Source organism: Struthio camelus, chromosome Z, assembly GCF_040807025.1.
Source record: "Struthio camelus isolate bStrCam1 chromosome Z, bStrCam1.hap1, whole genome shotgun sequence".
NCBI classification, from domain to species: Eukaryota; Metazoa; Chordata; class Aves; order Struthioniformes; family Struthionidae; genus Struthio; species Struthio camelus.
The window spans coordinates 17,611,390-17,635,391 of NC_090982.1; the positions used below are offsets into that span (position 1 = coordinate 17,611,390).

The window sequence follows — 24,002 nt, forward strand, 5'->3', positions numbered from 1 at the left end:
CCTAGCTAATATGTCAATTTGGATAGACTACGTTCCAAAGACGGGTCTTATGTCGAATAAAAACTGACTCCCAATGTACCATATTTTCTATGCTTTTGTGTCACCACTTCTGTACTGCAGGATACTCTTGGGATAGACAAAATAGGAAAGGAAGATACTACGACACCATCAAAGTAGCCTATCAGCACACTCACACTGACTCCTGCTTCCATGCCCACAGAACAGCTACCAAAATGAAATTTGAGTGTATGTCCATGCCACCTTCTAACACAGGACCTTTTGGCGGGATGGAAGTCAATCTATTGCCAAGAAGCAGACTGGCAGAGGAAGGCTGCAGTTTTGTATTTAAGTGCTGGGTTGTTCCCAAGTGAAATATGGATACTGAAACGGAGGAAAGTTGTTTGCTTCTGTCATGAGCAGAAGCAGAAACTCTGGGAAAGGAATTCTGTCTGCAATGGTATTGGTACATGCACATGCAAGCCATGCTTTATCACAGTAAATAGAAAATATTGCAGTTTGTTGTTACAAATTGCAAAGGGCTTGGGCTGGTGGGGAGCATTACAAGGAAATAAAATAGTACCAAGCTTGCATGTAGTTGCATGAAAGTAATAGACTGGCCTCAGCAGGTTGGCATGAATATAACTGAAAGCCAGGAACATGTAGTTAATCTCCTCCTACCTACTGCAGTCACAAGTCATCTAGAGGTCTAAGATGTTACAAATATGACAATAACTCTGGTTAAAGGGCAGCAGGAAAAGCCACAGTAAACCTTCAGACAAACCTTCAGCAAGTGCACAAACATGCACAAACTATTCAATTCATTGCTGAAGCTTGCTCTGTTGTGACACAGGCATGGGGTATGACAACTTCAGTCGAGAGAGATGTGCTCTGCCTATCAGTAATGGTCACACTGGGACCTCCTGTACCAGAGAATTGCAGGGCAGGCCTTCTAGAAGCATGAGCTTTTTAACAAGTAATATATTAGGAATATTACATGGTGAAGCCACCACCTCATCCCGTGCAGCGCTCAGGAGAGCTGTACACCAGCTCAAACAAGTCATGTAATTCCAGTCATGTAATGAAACAGGATTGCACAATTTTTCTAACTGTTGTGGAAATGGGAAGGCCAAAATCCGAGTGCTGGTTCTCCCCTGTCTCTTTTCCGCTTTGAGCTGGTTGCCAAACACAACGCAGCTAGCAAAACAGCTACTTTTTGATTCAGGGGACCATGATCCTCTTTTCCAGTCTCTTACACAGTAATGGGTAATGGCAGTGTTAAACAGTGTGTCTCCATAGTCTAGAAAAACTAGAGTATAGAGAGCTTTATAGGAATCTCTCCTTCAAAGAAACCAAACGCATATATAAGATTAGTACTGACATGAAGAGAATTTCCTTATTCATTTCCTTGGGAAGTAATTTGAACACGTTATCCTCACTTGTCCTTGAATCTGGTGTTTACTCTGTATATAGAAATGACCACTTGTACTGAATAGGTTTTATATAGTTACACAGGATATAAGCTATCTATTTACATTTAACTCCTGTTTATTATAGCTTTATATATTTGCAAGGTCTGTTTTTAGGTTTCCAGAGACATTTACATGCGACGCAAAATCTTTCACAGCTGACAAAATTCCTGTGCCAGTTAGTGCACTTAACATTCAGGGAGTCCTTCCACTGATGTAAATTGTCCCAGTATCCATAAATCTTGGAGCTCACCCTAGAATAAGGTTACTTTGAAAAGCTATTGCCCTGCTAAGAAAAGCTTGCTTTGATATTAGACACCGCAGCTTAGAATCTGAAGGGATATGCTTCAGGATGGAGATGTTGTGGTTTCCTCCATCTTCTCTCCACACAGATCTGGATTTGTCTCACAGGGTTGTCATATAGCTTCAGGCTCCAGGCTGCATGTGTAGGTGTTGCTGTGCTGTCTAGCAGTCTGACCTGTGCTGCAGAATTTCTTAGAACTACTGTAAGCCTCAAACCTCCCCAATCATGTCAGTAGCCAAAAGAGCTTGGAGATTTTGAGATTTTTCTAGAAAATTTGGGATTTAAAATATGCTGGGATTTAAAATAATATGCAATTTAAAAAAACTCCTCCCAGATTAGCATGGTATCCCGGCTCTGAGGCAGCGGTACAAGCGGTGGGCAGGCAGCTGATGAAGTTCCACTTGCCTGTGGCTGTTGCGCAGCCTGATCATCTAGGGCCAGCTCCTAATAGACCTATTCCTTGAGAAATAATACAGTAGCTGTGTGCATTTCCTACAGTATCTGATCATTTTTTCTTTTGATAGTCTGAATGCGCATGGTTCTCTGGCAATAAGTGTGCTTTGGACAAAGATAAAATAAAAGCAGGTAAGAAATTATCCCAGAGATGAGTAGAAGTGTCTCAAATCAGGTTTGCCTGTGGCATTTTGCTCCTCTTTGTAATTACTTGGTAGGCTTACAAAATGATAAATAGTGCAGTTTTGATAAGAATAACTCAGAGATTAAAGCAAAATTGACCCTACAGTTATGACAAGATTTAATTATTAACCCAGCAATTTTGGAAGGAGGTGGAAAGGTAGCACATTGTGAGCAGCGGTGAAGATACAACGTGAACAGTTTCCGTAAGGTAGGCAGTGATGATCCATATGCAGAGTCTGTCTCTGCTACAAGAGGGAGGTTGCTGATCGTGCTTGCTAAAGAATTTGCTGGTTCTCTGAGCTGAGATTTGGTCCCATCATGTCAGCTGCAAAAACTGTGCCTCACTTGTTCAGCTCTGCGTCTTGGCATGAAATAAATTGCTGCACATAGTTCAGTGCGTCTGTCTCTGCAACTGCTGACCAATGAACGTAATATGTAGTGGATTTTCAGGCCTGGTATTTCAAGAATTGTTGGGATTTTACACGGATTAATTTGAAAAGTCAGAAAATACAAATGCTGCAGCTTCTTTAATACATATATACCTCATTTCCCATAAATATATCCTCATTTATCTTACTAATGGGAAGGAAATTCTAGCCACTCTGCTTATTATCCCTCCTTGACTGTCTGATTTAGATTTCTCAGAAAGAATGAATGGATGTGAAATGAATGTATCTGAATGGAGATTTAGAAAACTGGAGCCCTTATTGGCAAGCACGGCAAACAGCCTGACACAAATTTATGATGCTTAAGAACATATGGGTGGCAAGCACAAATGATTTTGTACGGATTAGTAAGCAAAACCCAACTCTGGAGAAGCCCTCTGTTAAGGAGGAGCCATTTCAATCTGTCACACTGCAGGTATGCAAGAACCACCAGAACATCAGCAAACAAGATGTAAACAAAAAGGCTTACAGTTTAGTTCCTAAATGTTTACACATGAATAGTACACAATGCAAAGGCGTTGCCAGGGTATTTATATCAGGAAAGTTTCTGAGGCAATTTGTAGCTTACCAGTTCTTCCAGTACTGTGGTTGCATCAGTTCTCAGCATGACACAAGCTATACCAGAGGAAAATGCACACAGGGGTTGCCTTTACCCACAGTGTTTTGCAGGCTAGCTGGCAAGTTTTTTCAGCAAGAGACCTGGTGGTTATCATCCAAAAGGTCACTTTTCATGATAGAAGCATAATAATCAGGACTGAAGTCTCAGATCGCACAGTATGGAAATGCCAAATTTTGCTCACGTATTCAGCCAGCCTAAGACTACTGTTAGAAGGGAGCATGTATCTGCTATTGCTGCGTAGGCGCAAAAAGGAGTTCAGACCTCAGTGGCCTCTTCTCAGTTTGGATTGTCACGTTTGTTTTACAGTCAGCCAGGACTGGCAACAAACTTTGCAACAATGAGTAGGCACTGGTGTTTTAAAACTGGATTCATTCCTGTACGTTGGCAGATGTCAGTTGCGTTGCCTGAAAGTCAAGTTCCAACCGAAGCCAACAGTGGCAGAAAATGTGCACTGACCCCCCCCCCAACCCCCCCGCCAAAACCAGTGCTAGGCTGGGATCGATCCGTCAAAGCCAGTATGAAGACTAGTGAAACCATGGGTTGAAACAGGTCTCTTTCTACACAGGGGCTGTGGTGTTAGTGTGCACAGCCTAATGGGGGTCCTGTTTCCCGTGGCAAGAGTCCTGAAGCAACTTCCCGGTTTACTGGGAGAGGAGGAGTGTGGGGAAAAGAGGGGCAGAGGGAAGCTCTGGGCACCGCTTTGTCCTTTTCTGAACAGAGCAGTGCAGCTCCTCGCCGCATGGGTTCTGCCCGGGTGCAAGAGGCCCAGTCCGACCCACATTAACAAAAGTCAGGTTTTTCCCAGTCGGGGGGCGGCATCTGCCCAGATTGCAAGATCAGGGCCAAAACCAGACACAACACAGCTCAGTCAAAGCCGAAGGAAAAGCAAAGTCACCTGGAAAGAGTTAGCTGTTCAAACTGGGGGTGTGTGTGGGGGGGGGACCTTGCTTTAATCTTTTTATAGTATAAAAATTTCGTGACTGTATTAAAGCCCTACTGTTTGGACTGGATGATGTTACCTAGTTCTCAGAAACGAGAGCAGCTGGCCTCAGTACAGATACCTCCTAGCAAGCCCTGCAGTGTACAGTACATCATTTAGCAAGGTTGTAAAAGAAAGGACATTTATTAGGGGGCTCGGGAGTGAAACTTTACATACTGGCTTGGTTTTTAACTGGCCAGATTTCATTTCCAGCTCCTATGAGTGAGGCACTTTATTTTATTTTCCACTTAAATAAATAAATAAATGAAGCCCTCATCTCCTACCTTCTCTACCTCCGTTCTGGCCTATCTTTGTGTAAATCCCATGCTGAAACCCTGTGGGTTTCAATGTGAATGTTGTTAACCTTGTGACAGCCTATGTAGCTAAATAGGTGAAGATCCTGGCAAAATCCACTTTCAGAAGTATCTGGAAAAGGAGGACAAGTAGCGGAGATGTTAAAAATCATCAGATTGTGGGGAATTTTCACTCCGAGGCAAAATGAAAACAAAAACATACCACCAAACCCAACAAATAGCGTTGATTTTATAAACATTTATTGGCATTTCCTGTTCCCTCCTCTTCCCGCCCTTCACCCACCTCTTCTCCTGGTTGCTTGTATTGGCACCATCAGAATCGCCTTTTCTTTCTCTCTTTGCCTTTCTTTTTTTCTTTCTCTCTTTCTCTCTTTCTTTCTTTCTTTCTTTCTTTCTTTCTTTCTTTTCTTCCTTGTGTAATATGGTGAAAAAAAGTCAGACGCGTAAGTAACAGTTTTGGAGACTGGATTCCTCCGTTTAACTACATGATAGGCAAGTTTCCTCACTGGTATGGGAGCCAACAATAAGCTCAACCTTGTCCTGGTGTTATTGCCCTCGCTTTGCTCCAGTGATGAGTAACTGGTGCACTCTAAAGTCTGTGGGGCCCTAGGGGATCCAGTCCTTCCCACAAAGAATTTATGGTTTAAGAAGTGAATAGTGTAAGAACAAAAAATATTCCGCTCAGAATGTCTAGAGTTAAGTACTTAAGTTAAATAAGAAAACTTTAAGTTTTAACTTTTATACTTAAATACTTTGAAGTATTTAACTTTTAAATACTTCAAAAAAGCACATAAATGTAAATACTTTGAATATTAAATTTGTAACTTCGTTTTCAAAAGTACCGAGAATGCACACAGAGGCACAGAAAGTAGCAAGATCTTTGCGTATTCTACCCTTTTGGAGATCAGCTTATTTATCTGCAGGCTGACTTTCAGTGCGTTGGCCCTGATAACTCAGCCCTAACTAGGAGGTGTACCAGGTTACTCACCGACAGTATTTTGCATAGACGGTACTGGGGGCAGAAAGGAGAGGCCCTTCTTATGAGTTGAGGTACTGATCAGCAACATGGAGTAGAAAACCTGTTCAGAGGAAAACACATGTCTTTAACAACAGAGATGTCTTATTTGCCTTAAAAGAAATGGAGGTAACACAAGAAAGACACGAATGCTTAGCTGTTAGTAAGTTTTTTCCCTCCATATTTGGGTTTTAGGCTTGAATGGCCCAATACCTTGGCTTCCATATGCTAGCAAATGAGTACTTGAGCCAGCCACACTTTGGGCTACTAAAGCGAGTGGAGTGACTACCACTATCTGAGGGAACCAGAGGAGCTGGGTGGAGGATTTTGGCCCTCCGTAGGCACTGTGTGTGAGCCTTAGCAAGCCGCTTAATCTGACGGTGGCTCTGTTCTCTATCTGTAAAACTATGATAATTTTTGAAGGGTACCTTTATTTTTTTTTCCTGGCTAACAACTTTTGGCAGATCTTGGGAAAGTAGAAGGTACAGAGAATGGAACACATGCTTGTATCTGGCACCGGCTAACGGGGTGCTATTAATGCATTACTTCAATATTAAATAAGCTGGACAGGATCAGAGCAGCAGAAACATCATGCAAGTACGGTCCCAGTGGCATACTGTAAAAGTAACAGCAGCATGAGAAAAGCATTAAGGGCCATATTCTGGCTTTGGAAATTAATGTGCTGGCTTCAGTGGGAGCCATGTGCACATAACTGCTGCCAGAGGACAGACCCAAAAGTTTAGTATTTCTCCGAATGAGGTATAAAATAATTATGAGCTTGGCCCATGGTGCTTGGGGTGGAATTCATAACCATCTGGTGTTAATGGCCTGAAGTGAAATCTCAGGCAAAGGTTTCATTTTGCTTATTATTCTTCAGAAAAGGCCTTGGCCAATGACTGCAGCTTTCCTTATTAGCGGTGGAGCTTTGTACCTTCTGCCGCTCTGAGAGGCAGTGGGGTATGACAACCTTGATACTGCTTAGTTTCTACTTTAAATAAGCAGCATTGAGCATTGACAGTGAGGGACCGCTTGGAGCACAGAGGAATTAAGAAATGGACTATAATACACATCCTCCTACCATTTTCACTTCACTGATATTAAATTTAATCTTCATAAAAACTCTGCCCAGGATCCCCTTGAATGGCTCTGCTCCTAAGATGAAAATGTTTCTGTGCTGAAATATATTCCTAATGTTACCTATCCACAAGCGAAATGAGACCTATTTTTAGATTCTCTGTTAATTCAAGGCTCAATCTTTTCCCAGGCCAGGACTGGATAGAAGGAAAGTATATGTATTTTTATTCCAGCTGAAATTTTGCAGGAGAAGCTCTCTCTGGCTTTGATAGAAGACATCCCAGATAGCAGGGGCACATTCTCAGTTTTTCAAGAGATTGTTGGCTGGTCTCCTAATTGCACTGCTTTTGAGGTCTCCATCTGGAAAATGGGGCAGGCAGCAGCCAATGCCAAGAGGTGTTTTGGAACAAACAGAGCCACAAAAGTCTATGACATAGCCAGATAATTGGTAAGGGGAAACATACAGATAGCAAAAGTGGTGAAGAAAATATAAAGCCTGACTGAGACCTCCAAGAGAATCTCCCGTTTGCCACTAAAATTTCTTACGGAGATTTTTAGTCATTGCTGTGCAGTCCAGAAGGCAGAAAGAGAGCATTACTCACTAAGCATGAGAAATTGGAGTAAAAAATGGCACTGAGCTATTCAGCCTGCTTCTGTACAGACATTCAGGCATCTCCATTAAAAATTCTGGGTCAAAACTCAAATGTTCCACGTGGGAACTATCTCTCTTCTCTGCTTTCCTCTATGTGGTCCAAGTACTGCAGCTGAAATACAGCTTGTGGAGGCCATCAGAGTTGTGTTTCTGGATTGAAATACATTTTCAACAAAAGCAATTCAGAGTTTTCTTGTCACCAAAAAATCAATATCTACTTGGGGAAGGGAGGGCCTCTATCTCCAGATTCTTGAGGAATCATATTGCCACAAAGAGACAAGAACACTGGAGATGAAAAAACATTTTAAAAACCTGCCTTTCCCCCTAGAATCTCAGTTCCGGAAATGCTTGCGGGCCATTCCCCCCAGTTAGACACTCTTCCCTTAGGACAAGGCTGTTATGACATGGAGAATGTCAAGGTTTACACAGTTCTCTGCGGTAAGTGCTAATCATTGGGATCATACTGAGGAGCTTATCTGACCCTTACCCTTAACAGTATGTGACTGCAGTGGTGATCCCCACCTGATGGTTTAAAACAAGTACCATAATTTGCCTTGTATCTATCATCTACTGCAAGTTGCCTCATCTGCATCCTCTAGATGAGTTCACACTTGTTTTTTTCACAGTACCTCTTCTGAAATATCAAACTCAGACTGTATATAAATTTCCAGAGGTAAAATTTTGATCGGTAATATGCAGAATATACCATGCTGCTCGTTTTCTTTCTTCTTGTATCTCTCTCCTGAGACCGTCATCTTATTCACCAGGAAACTTGTTATTTTTGGTAGGGCTGGGACCGCGGCCTATTTCAAGATCTGTTGAAGAGGAAACATCCCCGTGTCAGAACAGTGTCTGAGTCTCAGCTTTAAATATCTGTTCAACTAGTATCTTTGTCTTCTCCCACAGTTTTTGCCAGAATCCTGAAGGCTCCTGAATCCCATAATATCACCTTTGGGTCTGTGGTGACATTGCGGTGCGCGGCAACAGGCATTCCAGTCCCCACTGTCACCTGGCTTGAAAATGGAAAAGCTGTAAGTGTCTCTTTTTCATGCCTTTGGCCCGAGAGGTCTGCTCGCAGCCGGAAACACAGCCTAATGATTAAAACACAGGGCTGGGAGCCAGGACCTGTGGGTTCTATTCCTGTCTTATTTCATGCCTTGCTGAGCAATCAGATTGAAAGTGCCTAGCTGCTGGGTTGCAGTCTTCTCCTCTGTAATATGCTTTCCCCTTTCTCCGGGGTCTTGCTCAGGTTAATTTGTTAATATTTGGGAAACATGAGATGAAGGATGCTACAGAGGTTTACAAAATTCCTTTGAGCCAGGATGTCTAGGACTTCATCTTGGATTTAAGTAATTCTGCAGCCACCTCTCCTGGCCTTTCTCATAATGATACCTCTATGAAGTATAATAACAGTAACATGAAAAAACTATTCATTTGACGAAAAAACACACTTAACACAAACTGAGGCAGTTAAGTAGGGCAAACTGTCTTGAGGCCAAATGCCTTTGGGACACCCTATGTGCACAGCATATTTTGCAGATAACTACATTTGAAATGTTTGTGACTGACCTGTGTAGCACAGTAAAGAATGTCACTGATTTATTCTTGGCTAAAAGTATGTCCTCAAGAGAGGCAGGTGCTCTTTCACTGCAGACACCACGACATGAAGAATCCACCAGATCTCACAGGAATTTGTTCCACAGCTTAATTATTCTGATCGTTTAAAACAGGTATCTGCTTTGATACCTGTTTATGGTCCCTGTGTAGGTTATGTCGATGGCTCACCTTCAGCTAGACAGAAGAGCCACTTAATGCCCAGTGTTGCCTCACCAGAAGTGAAACTGTAAACCACAGCCAAGACAAGTCTCAAATACACTCCTGGGAACCCAAACCAACTGAACTCTTTTCAAGTCCTTCTCTGTAATAGATTTCCTACCGTCTTCACATGGTTATTGTGGCCATGTTTTATATTCTTCATGGTTTTTCAACAGGCTTTCAAGGATGCAGTGCTCAGGGTGCAATGCTCTGGAATCAGCCTGAGCAGTCACTGAGTGCAGACTGGCAATTTGCCTCTGCACTTTCTTACTGATCCCCTGTAAACTACAAGTCCTTCAGCCACAGTCTGGCAATGGCACTTCCTGTGGACTTGCTTGTCCAATAAGATCAATAAATCCTCTTGCTAAAGTTCCTTACTTCAAAATGCTGCTCCTATTCTGATCTGTATCCCCTCTTTCCATATATTGCAATACGTACTAAGGAGCCTGGACTACTTTGTAGGCTGTCTCACCTTCCTTATCTCCGCTAAACCTTATCGTATCCTTCAGTGTTTTTAGGGGTAATTTTCTATTTTCCCCTGAGGTCACTAGGGAAAAGAGTAAAGGGCAAGCAGATCAGTCTCCGCAGAGCCCCATGGGTCCTCCGTAGGTTTCAGTGATTAATTATTTTGAGAGAACTGCAGGTGTTCATTCAGGCCGTGCAGGATGGTTTCCCACTGGAGAAGAAATCTTATCGTAGGAGGTTCTGGGTGTTTGCCAGTACAATTTATTTAGATTGCATGGCATGCCCACCACCAAGCAGCATGCAAGACAATCTTTTTTAGGAACCTTAAGTGAATTGCCAATATCAGACAACTGAATGTCCCGCAAAGGTGCTTACACTAGTAAAATAATAGCAAAGGCTGTTACTTGGTGGCATGAAAAGAAGAGGGTACCACAGGGCCAGCTGTAACAGTGTTTTTTAGAGAGGCTGACAGCCTCCGTAAGGGCAGTACCACTGGGGCAGTGTATTTTGGGGGGACATCTGTTTGCGGGGACTCACGGGCAGGTCTCTTCTTATGGTTTATCCTCCAGATTTCTGGATCAGTCCCTGCCATATTCCTCTGGACAATGCACGTCCTTGAGATCTTTTTTAGCCGCTTCTACCAGCTCCTAAGCCAAAGATCATGCTTCTGTCTATGTGCTGTAGAGCAGCTGAGAAAACAATAAAACCACAGAGTTCACTGCTCTCTTTTCAGAAGCATGCTGAAAAGCAGGATTTCCACCCAGTCTCTGATGGGGCCTCAAAGTATGAGAGACCCACAGTTCAGGATAGTTAGAGCCTATTCTCCACCTTTCTTCTTTTTTATAGCTTTCTTTCACCTAGTGGATGAGGAGGACGGATGCTCCACGTCACTCTGACCGGTGCAGCAGCCCTGTAGAAAGCTGTATTTCACCACTATGTTTGGCCCTCACCTAGGGCAGTTGCTTAACTGGTTAGATCTGCTCTGTGGCATTTCTGTCTGCAAGACAAAAATCACTCCCAAGAGGGTTGTGTTCCAGACCACATCATTTTAAATATGGTAAGGAGACCCTTACAGACTCACAGAATCACAGAATGGTTGAGGTTGGAAGGGACCTCCAGAGATCATCTAGTCCAAGTCCCCTGCTCCAGCAGGGTCACCTACAGCGCATTGCCCAGGACCATCTCCAGGTGGCTTTTGAAGATCTCCAAGCATGGAGACTCCACAACCTGTCTGGGCAAACCTACTCCAGTGCTCAGTTGCCCTCACAGTCAAGAAGTTTTTCCTCAGATTCGGATGGAACTGCCTGTGTTTCACCTTGTGCCTGTTGCTTCTCGTCCTATCGCTGGGCAGCACGGAGAAGAGTCTGGCCCCATCCTCTTGACACCCTCCCTTCAGATACTTATCCACACTGATGAGATCCCCCTCAGCCTTCTCTTCTCCAGGCTGAAGAGTCCCAGCTCTTTCAGCCTTTCCTCATAGAAGAGATGCTCCAGTCCCTTCATCATCTTAGTAGCCCTTCACTGGACACACTCCAGGAGCTCCATGTCTCTCTTGTACTGGGGAGCCCAGCACCGGACACAGTAAATGTTTTTGTTTAATGAGAGTCTGTCTTCAGGAAAGTTAAAGCAGGAAGCAGGTGGAATGGAGCACATGCATTTGAAGACTGACTCACAAGCCAGGAACAGGGAGTCATTTGAGGATGTTCTCCTTGCAATGTCTCTCTGGTGTTATAGTCTCTGAATGCTGACCTGAGCTTTATAAAGAGTGGGAAACTGCTGTGGTTATTAAACTGCCTTTGAACAAAAAAATGAAATAGCAGCTGTCTCGTCTACCCAAACAAAAATGCAGTGCTTTTTCCTCCTAGTATGCACTGCAGGCCACCGTGGGCCTTAAACTGTAGTTTTCTGCACCACAAAGGATAAGTAAGCTAGGTGTGAAGATAAGAAGTCTTTTCTGTGGTAGATGCTAGGATGGAATTTCTAAGGTTAAAAAAAGACCTGCTAGAAACAAAATCTCAGGGAACATATTTGAAAAGCAAAAGGGATCAATTAATACAATGAAAAGTTCTCAGGTTCCCAGCAGAAGAAAGCAACTGCCAACTTGGAAGTTCAAAGACTCAACTACCTGCCACCTTCACGAGCTACATAAGGCTTTCTTATGCGATTCATGATGATTTTCCATACTGTACATGGTAACACATACTGCTCTTACTGTTTGCAACTGTCTGAGCCAAGTCAGCCAGGGATTGTTTTCCCCCAGGGAGACCTTGGGTTGAAACTGGCCCTTGCATTATTGTCAGTTGTAGTATATTTCCTTGTCCCCATGAGCTCTGTTAGCTAACATGGCATGCAAAGCATTTTTCATTGTGTGGTCCAAGCTAAGAGGAGCAATCCTGGCTCACCATGCTCAGATTTCCTATTCGAGGGCCATCCATCTGTATGAAACCCCACAGAGAGTCCCACCCCGGAGCCTCAGCTTTAAAATATTATTTCTGGGGTTGTAACTGAATTAATAGAAAGAAGAATATAGGATGCAGGGGAGGAGAAACACTTCAGATCACATTTGATCGCTGGACTCTGGCCAGCGAAAGTCAAAGAGCTTCACACCTGGAGGGGAGCTATTGGAATGGTATATGGCTGAAGCCTGAACTGCCAGGAGGGAAGAGAAGATGACTAAAACAGCACAATCAGCTCAGTGTTAACAGCCATCTCTCCTGGATGACTGTCAGGAGACAGGGTAGCCTATAAAGAAATTTCTCCTTTCCACCAGGGAGGATTATTAGGGAGCAATATTTTAACGCTGACTAAATTTCTGGGGAGAAAAAGTTATAAAAGTAAATCTGATCAATGCTTTAACAAGGTAAATTTATGAAAAAATATCTCTTGAGTTGCCATTCATCTGAACTGACTTCATGCACACTAAGACCAAAAATATCTCTCGTTCCTGCCTTTGCATGATGACCAGCATACTGCCCATCCCTGAAACATAACTTATTATAAGTGTGTTGGTCTAGTTATTTGGTGATATGTGCATGTCCCTTCAGCACAACTCCAAGTTGAGCCTGAGTGAGGTAGAATAAATACATTAGCATCTGTGTTTTTTTTTAAAAAAACATATGAATGCCATATGAGCAGGAAAGACTTCAGGATAAAATCACGTCACATTAGCAAAAATCAACAAGCTGCAAGCTCACTTACTTAGGAGTTTCTGACCTGGGAAATGAGCAGGCCAGAATCACCACATCTGCAGCCCCTTCCACATCTCCAGGTGTGAGATAAGAAAGTCTCTCAGGTATTTCTAAGTATGGGAGCCAGAATATCTGTTTTGTTCACCATGACCATCAAAAAGCAACAGTGATTATATCAATCCAGAATCAATGAGTTCCAAGCTATCTTCCTTTCTCCCTTTTTACATGGAGAGTTGGGACCACAAAGCCATACAGTGTTCTTACTTCCTAAGACATAAATAGACAAATAATCTAATAAGCAGAGGTCATACAGCAATTATCCAGCTCAATTACATCAGTAAAATTGACACTACAGCCCTCTGGAACTGCAAATTATTGTAAAAGTATTGCTGAAGTGTGAAATATAAGAAGTTTTTAACATTTACTTTTGTTCATGAAGTCAGCTCTGAAAGTACCAAAATAATGTTAGCAGCCTTGAGCTCTCTGTTACTTTCACCTGCTTGCTACAACTTCTCCAACAATTTAAATGCTTGGAGGTGGGTGTCTTGTTGCTGTTATTGCTGTTGTTGTTTGTTTGTTTGTTTAATTGGAAACTCCATTGCACTAGGCTTTCCACTGTCTTAGGTTTCTGCAGGGTCCATAGTGGAAAGTGTCAAGGACAGAGTGGTTGACTCCAGACTACAGGTATACGTCACCCGACCTGGCCTGTTCACTTGCCTAGCCACTAACAAACACAGCAAAACCTTTGGTGCCGCGAAAGCTGCAGCGACCATCAGTGTTTCAGGTATGCTGGAAAAGAAGGGGCTTTTACATTTTTACGTACCCTAGCAATTGCAGTCTTCCTCCTGGGGGAGAGGAAAGGGGTGTGAAGTGCTGCGGAGGCAGAGGGAAAGCCTTGGAGAGCTAACAGTTTGCACAGGGCTAAATTTGAGTATCAGTCCATCCCCCGGTAGGCTATTTCCTCATATATGCTTACACTTCAGAGGCTGGCACAGCTGTCATTTCCTGAATGCTTGATGCTGTCTTGAACTTTGTGTCCCAGAAGCCCTTGGTAAGTTCATCCATGCAGAGGAAGTAGTGGCCACAGCCCAGCATTAGTATCACCTAACAGCAAGGTGAAAATAGCTTTCACGAGATCTTTAGTTTCTCAGTGGGTTGCATCCAAAAAGCAAGGAGGTTTCTGTCAGAAGAGGCTCTCCCATTCGCCAAGCAATGGATGGCCTGCACAGCTGCTGCCCCTTGGGTAACCTCTCGGCACCCTGAACTGTGCTTGTGCGGGGACATCACCCAGATGAGGAAAGGAGGCTCCAAAAAGGAGATATACTGACAGCCTGAGCTGGCTGACGGTGTTTGCCGCACAGACAGAAAGGTGGCAGTTTGTCCCTCCCGTCTTGGGGAAGGCAGGGGGTTTTGGGCAGTGGAGCAAGGAGTCACTGGGGAGCCTAGAAAGACGGTGCTGGTCAGCCCTGTCATGCAGCTGGGACACCTCAGCTCCAGTCTGCTCTGCAAGGATGATAACTCCTGGGGGGCAGGTAGAAGTAACCTGGGCTGGTCCTTGGACAGGTGCTTGATGTCTGCTGCCCGCAACAGCACAGCTCTGCTTCCCGAGATGTGGTGAGCTGGAAGGCCAGGCTGCTCCACCAGCTATAGTTTCCCCTGCCCATTATGGAAATGGGCACATGGGTGGCTTAAACTGAAGACACTATGTGCCAGCTATGTTGAACCCAAAGGATAAGGGTAAAGATATGCAGTTAGGGTGCTCCAGCCCACCACAGCAAGAATTGTAGGCAATAATTTATTTCCTCTCCCTATAAGGCACCCAGCATAGTCCAACTCTTCTTCCTCTCTAGCGGATATAAACTCCTTTTCAGATAGCTTAAAAGTTTCAGGCAGATTGCCTAGCACAGGAATTTTAATGGTGTCCTCTTCTCGGAGGGGGCAGTGAAATGTCTTTGATAACTTTTCCATTTCTTCTTTCTCCTGGCTCATTAAAACTGCTGGATCTGGTGCCTACCTGGCAGAGTGGAGGTAAGTGTGATTTTTATATGACTGCTTGGGAACTTGCTTTGGGCCGGGGAAGATGCGGGAGGAGAATAAAAAACTAAGGGGATTTTGTTAATTTTGCTTCAATGAAGGGAGAATATTTCTGGATGCCAAGAATGCAGGTGAGGTTCACCCGCAGGAGACACTGAGCTCCTTTATATGGGCATGAGTAGAAAGTGGGCCCAGTCAGATAAGCATGCATCTGTATCAAACCAACAGTGCATCAACATCAGTAGGAGCATTTAAAATACAGTAGTGGGCAGAATACTCTGGGGTAAATTCTGTTCACAGCTACACATCTGCAGTTTCTCTGACCTTATACATTTACAGGCAAAAGGTTAGCTGCAGGATAAGTTCTTTGTACACAGTCAATGAACATATTTTGGTGCAGTGATCACAAGGCTAGGGCAAGTGAAGTTCAGATATTTGTTACAAGCAAATTTACGAATAGATAAAGCCACTTATATGCGGTCAGGCATGCACTTTTGCCTTCCTGGAGTACTGAAGAATTTAGTTAGTTCTTTTTTTAAGGGTCTTGACATATTTCTACATGTCTCACTGGCAGATCAATTTGGAAGCAAAATGAGAGGGCTAGCCTGGGAGGAAGGATATGATCTATCCGTCCTCAGAGCAAAGAAGAGAGCCTGAGAAAATCTGAGCAAATGGCTTTGCTGCTTTGCTGACTCAGGCGCCCTGTGAAGGCCCTCAGCTCCTTCACAGGGGTTTGTCAGATTAATTCAGGAATTTTGTAAGTGATTTTTTGACTGTCGAATGGTGATGGCAGACACATACTTATGCTTTACATGTGCACCCGTGTAACTGTAAAAGGCTCAGCCTGTTTCCTCAGCAGTTGCTCTCAGCATTTGCTGTCTAAAATTCTCTTTCTGTGATCAGACACTGCAATAAAAATGTTATCCGTGCTTCTCCATCATGGCCTTGTCCGTATCTCCCTGTAGATTTAAAAAAAAACAGAGAAACATGATATTAACACTGGTGGCTCTTGTCAAGCTGCTTCTGTGGCCCATTAAAGTCCGTAGCACAGCTGTGCCATGGATGTCTGTGCCCTCTCTTGTCTGTAGGGCCCATATGAAGGACACACCTTTCATATTCACCAAAACCGATATTATCAAGAAACCGTGAACAATGTGACCTCTACTGCACCAAGGTCTTCTCTAGCACGATGCACTGCTAATTGGGAAATCTGCCCTGTGGCAGGCGAGAAGTCATGGGCTGTCAGACTGATGCAGGTTGCAGGGGAGATGCCGGTGTCCTGTAAAGGGTTTCCCCGGGGTCTCTGGGGAGTGTCACAGCAGCACTGCTGTTGCATTACTACCGCGAGGAATCAGTTCCTTCTTGCATTTTTTAGCCAACCTGAAAAAGCCACCACAAAGAGCACAAAAAGGTTGATATTGACCCCAAAACAGTGCAGCTAAACCGGGGCCAGAAAGTGTAATCTGTTTGCTGAGAGCAGCGTCATAAAAGCAGGAATTTAGACTGGAGAAAAGCTTGTTTAGGCATCCTATATAATCCCTTTTCAGTGCTGCTCCAGTTTTCTTAAGAAAAACAACAAGAACCCGCAGGACATTGACAATGGGTGATTATTTGCACAGAAGAAAGAAATAAAAGGCAAAGATACAAATAGCTCTGTTGGCTATTCCAAATGGTTGGCGTGTTGTGAATTGAACTCCGTGACCCCTGTTAAGCTGACTGAATGAGCAATGGGGACAGCTGCACCCAGCTCTCCTCCCTCTGTGTTTCGGTCATTTCTCGCGCATAAGAGAGGCAGCTTTCCCAGGTGCTCTCTTGTGCTGCCCCTACAGCATTACTTCCCGTGGCTGCTGGAGCTGAGGGCACATCCTCTGTCCACAGACCTTGCTGCTGCCCAGCTCTCTATCAGGCAGCCGTGCAAGCTGCTGTGAGCACAGCTGACCGGTGCATGCACTCGCCCTTCTGCTCCCTTTTGATGGCTTTGGGGAAGGAGGGAGGGATGATAGCCGTCTCCCGCTACATGCAAAGACATGGGAAAAATAAATAAATGGCCTAGAAGGAGCAGACCCTGCTGTGCTTTTTATTGCTCCAGTATAGCTTCTGGCCCCATGCTTGAAGACAGGGGGTTACACACTGGGAGATGTGGTAGAGAGGAGAGAGAAAGACCTTGCAGGGGTAAGCGCAGGACGGAAAATTCCACTGCCTTGTGTCTTCTGCCTTCCCACGTCTCCCACTGAAGAGTCCTGCCTTTTCTGGCAGCCACAGGCAAGAGTGAAAGATTTACTTTGAGACAGTGAGAAGGGTGTGTGGGAGAGGTAGAGAGCCATGAGGGGTGCAGGAACTGGAGAGGGCCAGGTAGGAGTTTTGCTGATCTTATCTTGCAAAGGATTTTCTGGAGTGTGCTGAGTGGAATTCACCTGGCACCTGCTCACTGAGCCCCTCCAAAATTAAGCTATTGCTTGTCAGGATGCTAAATGAATTCCCACAGGTGTGCAGCAACATTTCTGATCTCTTCTGCAGAGGAGCCAAAAACCAAAACGATTTCCCATCAGGGCCTGGAGAGTGCCTGAGGTTGCATGCTGGGTCAGGGCTGTGCATTGTCACTCAGCCTTTTTGCCCACTTCTAATGCTGGAAAATTAGGCCAGAGCCTCAACACCCAGAGGTCTCCTGGAGGGCCCTGGGCTCACACTTGAGTTCTTTGCAATGTGCCATTTTTGGATGGTATCACCTCGTTTTAGTGGTTATAATCATGCGCCCTCTTCTCTAATATATGTTCTCTGATATATCTAATATGTGCACCCTCTTCTCTAACATATGTTAGCCTTATGAGTGCCATTTTATTCAGAAACAATACATAGGCATTTAGCTGTCTTCTCCTGCAGGTATTTATGACTGTAAGCCTACTGTGCGTGTATGTTCTTGCCCTCGACAGCAAACTGTACAAGGGTGATGCAGGCTACTGCAGCACATACAGAGGTGAGGTGTGTAGTGCTATCTTGCCGAAGAATGCTCTTGTTTTCTTCAACTCCTCCTATGCTGACCCAGAGGAGACCCAAGAGCTGCTTGTTCACACTGCCTGGACTGAACTGAAAATGGTGAGTTCATTCTGCCAACCAGCTGCTGAGTCTCTGCTGTGTAACTACATCTTCCAGGAGTGCAATCCCTCGGGAGCTGGGCCGGCTCCAAAACCAGTGTGCAGGTAAAGAAAAAAAAAAAAAAAAGCTTTTCTTTCATTTTCATTTCATGGGGTTGTGTAGGCAGCAGGGGAGTGGTGAGGGAGAGTTTGTTCAAACACACAGGACTACTGAGTGCAAATGGCCCCTTTATGTTTGCATAGGTTTTCCCTTTGCATCAGTCTTTGCGTTCTCCTTCATAAGCACAAAGAAGGCCTGATCTCGCTCTGTCTGAGGTCTGTGGTAGGATTTAGAGTGACTTTCAGGCCCAGATCTCTGTGGCTTTCAACAGCAAGTGTTGAAAAGAAATATCCCTTTGAATAACACAGTTGATTTAAATTATTAACAAAGGCTATCAGTATATAGTCATTATTACTATCAACAAATTTTGGATAAATACGGACGGAGTGCAAGCAACGAAGTCTGGTCAAGGCAATACGCTAATTGTTCACTATTTCCCACCAGGATCACACCACCACAACAACAAAAAGACCGAACTAGAGACACTGGCAGGGTAATGGTACCTGCTAAGCCAAACATCCTGTGTGGCATATGTGCCCTCCCATATTCAGAGAAATGTCCAGTAAAACAGGGCCTGCAGAGACTCTGAGGAGCCCAAAACATCTTCTGCTACAGCTAATCCATTGCTTTCAGGTGTTTGTGTAACGAGTCCAAGTTCACCCCTCCCTCCCCATGCGACCTACTGAGCAGCCCTTCCTTCATGGCTTCTTGTCCTCCTGCCCCAGGCATGGAGGAGAGTTTCTTTCTTTCCTCTTTTATCAAGTCTTCCTCATTTTCTCAAGCTAGAATAAATGCAGATTTTTTCCAAGCTCTCCTCCTAGGTCTTATTTTTTTAGGCCACTGGAGCCCCTGCTGTGCATCTTTCCTTAAGTGCTATAGCCAAATTGTGCCCTGACTCCAGCTGAGGATCCGCTAGTGCTAACCAGAAAGGAATGATGAGTGCTTGGCGTGTCTTGCAGAGGACAGTCCTGCATAGACATCCCAGGGAGAAGCTTTCTTTTTTTCTAACACGGCAGTCTGACACGACTGATTCATGTTCATTTTTAACATTTGAAGGACTGTTGTCTGGTCGTTCCCCATCTTATGTTTGGGGAGCTGACATTCCTGCCTAAGTATAGTACTTAGCTCTTGTCCTCCTTGAACTGCATCTTAAAACAGATTATTCAAATCAGTGTTTATCAGGAGAGCAGACCCAATGTTGATGTCTCAACTAAAATAAAAGTCTTGTCTGCTGACAAGGCAAGAGCAGAGACACTGCTCTGCCAGCTGGACTTGGGCCAGCTGTAGTCTACTGGCAATTATTTTTCCAGTTATGGAGAAGCTATTTAGGACAATCAACAGGACATCATCTTGTAATCCTGGCCTCCCTGATTGCTCCTCCTTTACTATCCTAAAACAAAGGCACACAAGAAGATCCCAGCAAGAAGCATGACAGTGTATTGTGTTCTCCGTTTGGCACCTGTGCTGTGCTATATTCCGCAGTCTGCATAGTAATGGAACATGTCCTAAGAAACGTATGTGTAAATATGCACAGATTACTCGGCAGACCAGTCCTGAGACTGGTTTGTTGTTGGCAGACACCCCTCTGCTGCCTTGATCTCCTGCTCTTTGTCATTATGCCCTTTAGTATATGATCTCTCTGCCTATTTTCATGATGTGTGACAGTATTTATATCTGAGCCACACACGCACAGTGCATTTGTCAGCTAAGGATTTTGCACAGTGCTCTATGAAACGTTTCAGTAAAGTCTGGATAACGGACTCACTTCGCTTCCCCTTGCTCCCGGACAAAACTCCTGCAGGAACGAAACTCCTGGTGATTCGACAGAGGATCTGCACTAGTGGGGCTCATAAGGTTGGGGACTGAAGTCAGAGTAATATAAATCAGCATCCCCTCTGCACTTGCTGAGGATCTTTACCTAATAGGCCTAATTTTTGGAAATATGTCTAAATCTTAATGGACTTATCTGATATCCTCTTTCTTCAAATCCATGAGTCAGTCTGTGGATATGTGCATTTTTTTTCCTAATGATGTTTCCCAATGGTTTCAATGTGGATTTAAATGTAACTTGCTTCATGACCAGAGCCCTGGAACAGTGTTCTTCCTATTTCCTGTTCCCACAGCACCTCAACCGGACAACAATTTCTCCAAACCCCAGTACTTCTTTTGCTAACTCAGACATCTAATATGTAGTTCTAACTGCCTTGGGGGGCTCCTAAATGAATTTCACACAGTCTTGATTATTTTCCAGTTATCTTATTTTCATTTTACTGACAACTTTATACCTTTCTGTAGAAACTGGCTAGACTACACTGGTTTTCAGATCTCATTGAACTGCTTCTTTGAGTAAGAATTTAATTCTCTCAGGTGCTCTAAAATTCTCCCACTTTCTGAGGGACGTTTTTCCCTTGACGTGTTCCTATTTGCTTTGGAGTGTTTGTCCTATTATCAAGTATTCTCTGTACCAGTTTTTTCTCTCCCTCTATGTCATTTTGTATGTTCATTTTGGTTTGGAAATTAGTTACGTTGAACAGTAACCGATCAACAGACTGGGAAAAGCTTTTATAAAAATAATCAGTTGGTAAAACAAGATGAAGTGAAACAGAAAGAACATCATGGGAAAAATCTCACTTCATGTAAATTGAGATGCAAATTGATTAAAATTAGAGTTTTCCTGATTTTAAGGGAACATGGTGTCTCATCTCATAATTGTCAATTGTCTTTTACTGCTGACTGCCGCTCTGACAGCAAAAGAAAAACCACTGATTTCTTTTTCAGCCACTGCTGATATAAAGTGATTGGGCTCCAGGGAACAGTCTCATGTTGGAAAACTGCTCACTTTGTCCGTGTGTGTGGGTGTCCACCTCCTCTTAAACAGTTCTTTTTATCAGTAAAATGCTTCTGGACCACCTGTCCTCTTTTTTTACTACTGATCTTCGTCAGTCTATCATTTACATGGCATGCAATTTCTAATAATAATCTGAAGTAACCTTTGCATATGATCTCATCAAGCTCTCACTGCTCAGGATTAAGTGTTATAACAATGGTATGATCTCATGTCGAGGAGACTGACTGTCCCTCTGTATGACTCTGTCATGACGTTCCTGGAGTGCCTTAACAACAGTGAAGGCTCATGGATGAACACAAACTCCCTTTACTCTGTAATGGACAGGATTATAGAGGAATGGTCATTTGCATTTTGCAGTTGCATACTGAATAAATGATTTGTTTAAGGATGCTCAGGCTTTTAGAGTGAAGGCAGCCAACTCCATCCAAATCTCTTAAGTGTCAGCCAGCACTTCAAATGTAAGGTTTTCCCATTTCCCTGGATAAGCATCTCTTTACTTCAGAAGGTCGTTCTTATTCCACATTTTGTTTAAAAAAAAAAAAAAAAAACCTCCTCTGGCTGCATATTGGCTCTCATGGAAGTAACGAAGGAAGAAAGCAGCACTGGCCAAAACCGGCACAGGGTAGTTGGGCCTTCAGCTGCTTGGATCTGCGGACACAAAGGGCATTCATCACAGTTGCTAAAGAGCTTGTGTCCCCCTGCCGTGCTGCAAGCCCTAATGGCCTCAGTCCTTCAGGGGTGACGGTGCTGTAAAGGTCTGCAGGGTTGGCAGCTATTGGTAATGCTCACTGTCATCTGCTGTTGCCAAAACTCTTGGCAGAGCAGCAGAGAGATTGCATCAGCCCACCAGGTGGGGTTTTTGGTCAAAACCTTCTTTGTCAATTCTGATAGTCTCTTCCTGCATCGGAACATCCACTCCCGATTCGGCCAATAGGCATGGTGGTTGGGAAGGATGGGCATCTACTAAGGACTTCAGCTGAGTTCAGCAAAAGTTGTCCCTACATGCCGCCTCAACGGTGGTTTTACAACCCAGGCTCTTGCAAACAAACAAATAAATATGTAAATAGCTGATAAATAAATAACAAACATTGAAACTTTCCACTATTATAACAGTTTCAGTTTCTTTTTGTAGAGTAGGTATTTTTGCCTTTGTCCTCCTCACAAAACAGATTCTTATTAAGAAACAAACATGCAGAGAACCTCTTTTCAGTGAACATTTCACATGTTTATGGAAGTTTCACATTAGGTAGGCGATAGTTTGGTCTCTGATTTTAGCAGGCACTGTAAAAGTTTTGCTACAGATAGGTCACGTGTGAAACACGTCTATGGAGAAAAGAAGAAAGTTGGGTGGGTGCTTGTGTGAGATTAAAAATATAGGCTAATATTTAGCTAAAAAAGATTAAGCATTGCAGCTCACCTCCTGTCTTTAATGCACAGTACTTTTATGTACAGTTTATGGAAGATGGGAGGTTTTTAGAATGGGCAAAAAACCGCTAAGGTGATACCCAGACATGTTGTATTACTAGAAGGTGCCGACAAATGCGTAGGAAAAGATGGGAATGAATTCCTCACAGACTATGATGTGTGTGGTGTTTTGAGCATAACCCAGCTTCATTAAAAACGTAGCCTTGAGGGTTTCCTAAAGGAAGCTGTTACATTTTATGCAGAGTTTCCTTTGCAGTTTATGAGCCAGACAGAGTCTCAGCTGGCTTAAACAAGCATAGCCCCGTTTGCGGATTTCTGTCAGTCTGCATAACCCCCGCACACCACTGCTGAATGCAGTAATTGTTATCAAGGCATTGACCGCTGTATTTCACTGTTTTTTGCAAAATAATGTAGAGAGAATTGCCTTGCTGTAAAGGATCTCTACTGCTTTAAGGAATGGCTCTCAATGGAGGAAAACTCGCAGAAGGGGATTTACAAGCCAGGGCTGATGCTGCTCACTCTTCCTGAATGCAACAGGCTGCCCAGCCTGCACCAGGACCCCAGCGCCTGCACCAGGATCCCTTTCTTCGGTAACGGGGCACGCGCTGCCGCTCCTCTGGATAGCGGCTTTCCGAGCAAGGGAGGCGGGAAGGAGGAGACCGCACTCGCGGACGCCGCTGGGAGACCAGCCCCAAGCGATGGCTGGGATGACGCACCTGCGGCCCTGGTGTTGGCCGGCTCTGCGGCCGCCGTGTCCCCACTTGTTGCCCCGCTTGGGTGAGCCCCGCAGCTCGGGGCACCTCTCCCTCCTCCCCCTTGCATCCACCCACAACCAGGGGAAAGCCCTGGTGCAGCAGGAGGCTGCAGGGGTCCCTGGATGAATCCTGGGGGGGGATCCCTCCTCTGGGAGTAGGAGCTGCCTGGGGAGTCCTTGTCAGGGGAGATGCAGCTCACCAAGGCTGTCAAGGGAAGAAGAGACGTGACGGATTTTATTTGGGATCCGAGGGGCGTGAGTCAGGCCTGCATTTGTGCTGGGATATGCTTGTGCCTTCTAATTCGGAAGACAACGACTGTGAAGGGTGAAATTTACAACTGAAGTAAAAGCTGACACATTCCTCAGTAGCGGTTGTTATGGCTGGAAGAGGTGTGCAAAGCAAACGCCATCCTGCCAACATCTGCGTGTTACGCCGCAACAGCAGCATCCACTGTTTGCCTATCTGATTCAAATAGGATCTGGGAAAATTACCCCTCAAAATTCCCTTCTAAACCTGGCTCTGTACTTCAGAGAAGCTGGGGTCATAACATCCTCATTGCCGAAACCAGTTATAGCAATGGCAAGTTGGCTGTCTGGGCGCCATTGCAAAGACCCGAGCCGCTGGGGCTCCCCTGGCGGGGAACTTTTCCCTGCTTCCGTGCTCCTTAAACAAGCGCTCAGTTATGACCTTCTGGACGACACCTCCTTACATCTTACCTTTTCTTTTCACAGATTTTAAGAAGGAGAATATAACCAGTAAGTAGGCTACTTTGGAT

At 44.3% G+C, this 24,002-nt stretch overlaps 1 protein-coding gene across 1 annotated transcript in view; it reads left to right on the plus strand.

Annotated features, from left to right (window-relative positions):
- Nucleotides 1–24,002, plus strand: part of MUSK (muscle associated receptor tyrosine kinase) — a 62,795-nt gene that overhangs the window by 18,628 nt on the left and 20,165 nt on the right. Inside the window, exons 6-11 of the mRNA XM_009676783.2 lie at nucleotides 8,412–8,536; nucleotides 13,598–13,757; nucleotides 14,995–15,001; nucleotides 17,938–18,204; nucleotides 22,887–23,062; nucleotides 23,959–23,982. Of these exons, the coding sequence (XP_009675078.2) occupies nucleotides 8,412–8,536; nucleotides 13,598–13,757; nucleotides 14,995–15,001; nucleotides 17,938–18,204; nucleotides 22,887–23,062; nucleotides 23,959–23,982 (759 nt within the window). The remainder of the gene's footprint in view (nucleotides 1–8,411; nucleotides 8,537–13,597; nucleotides 13,758–14,994; nucleotides 15,002–17,937; nucleotides 18,205–22,886; nucleotides 23,063–23,958; nucleotides 23,983–24,002) is intronic.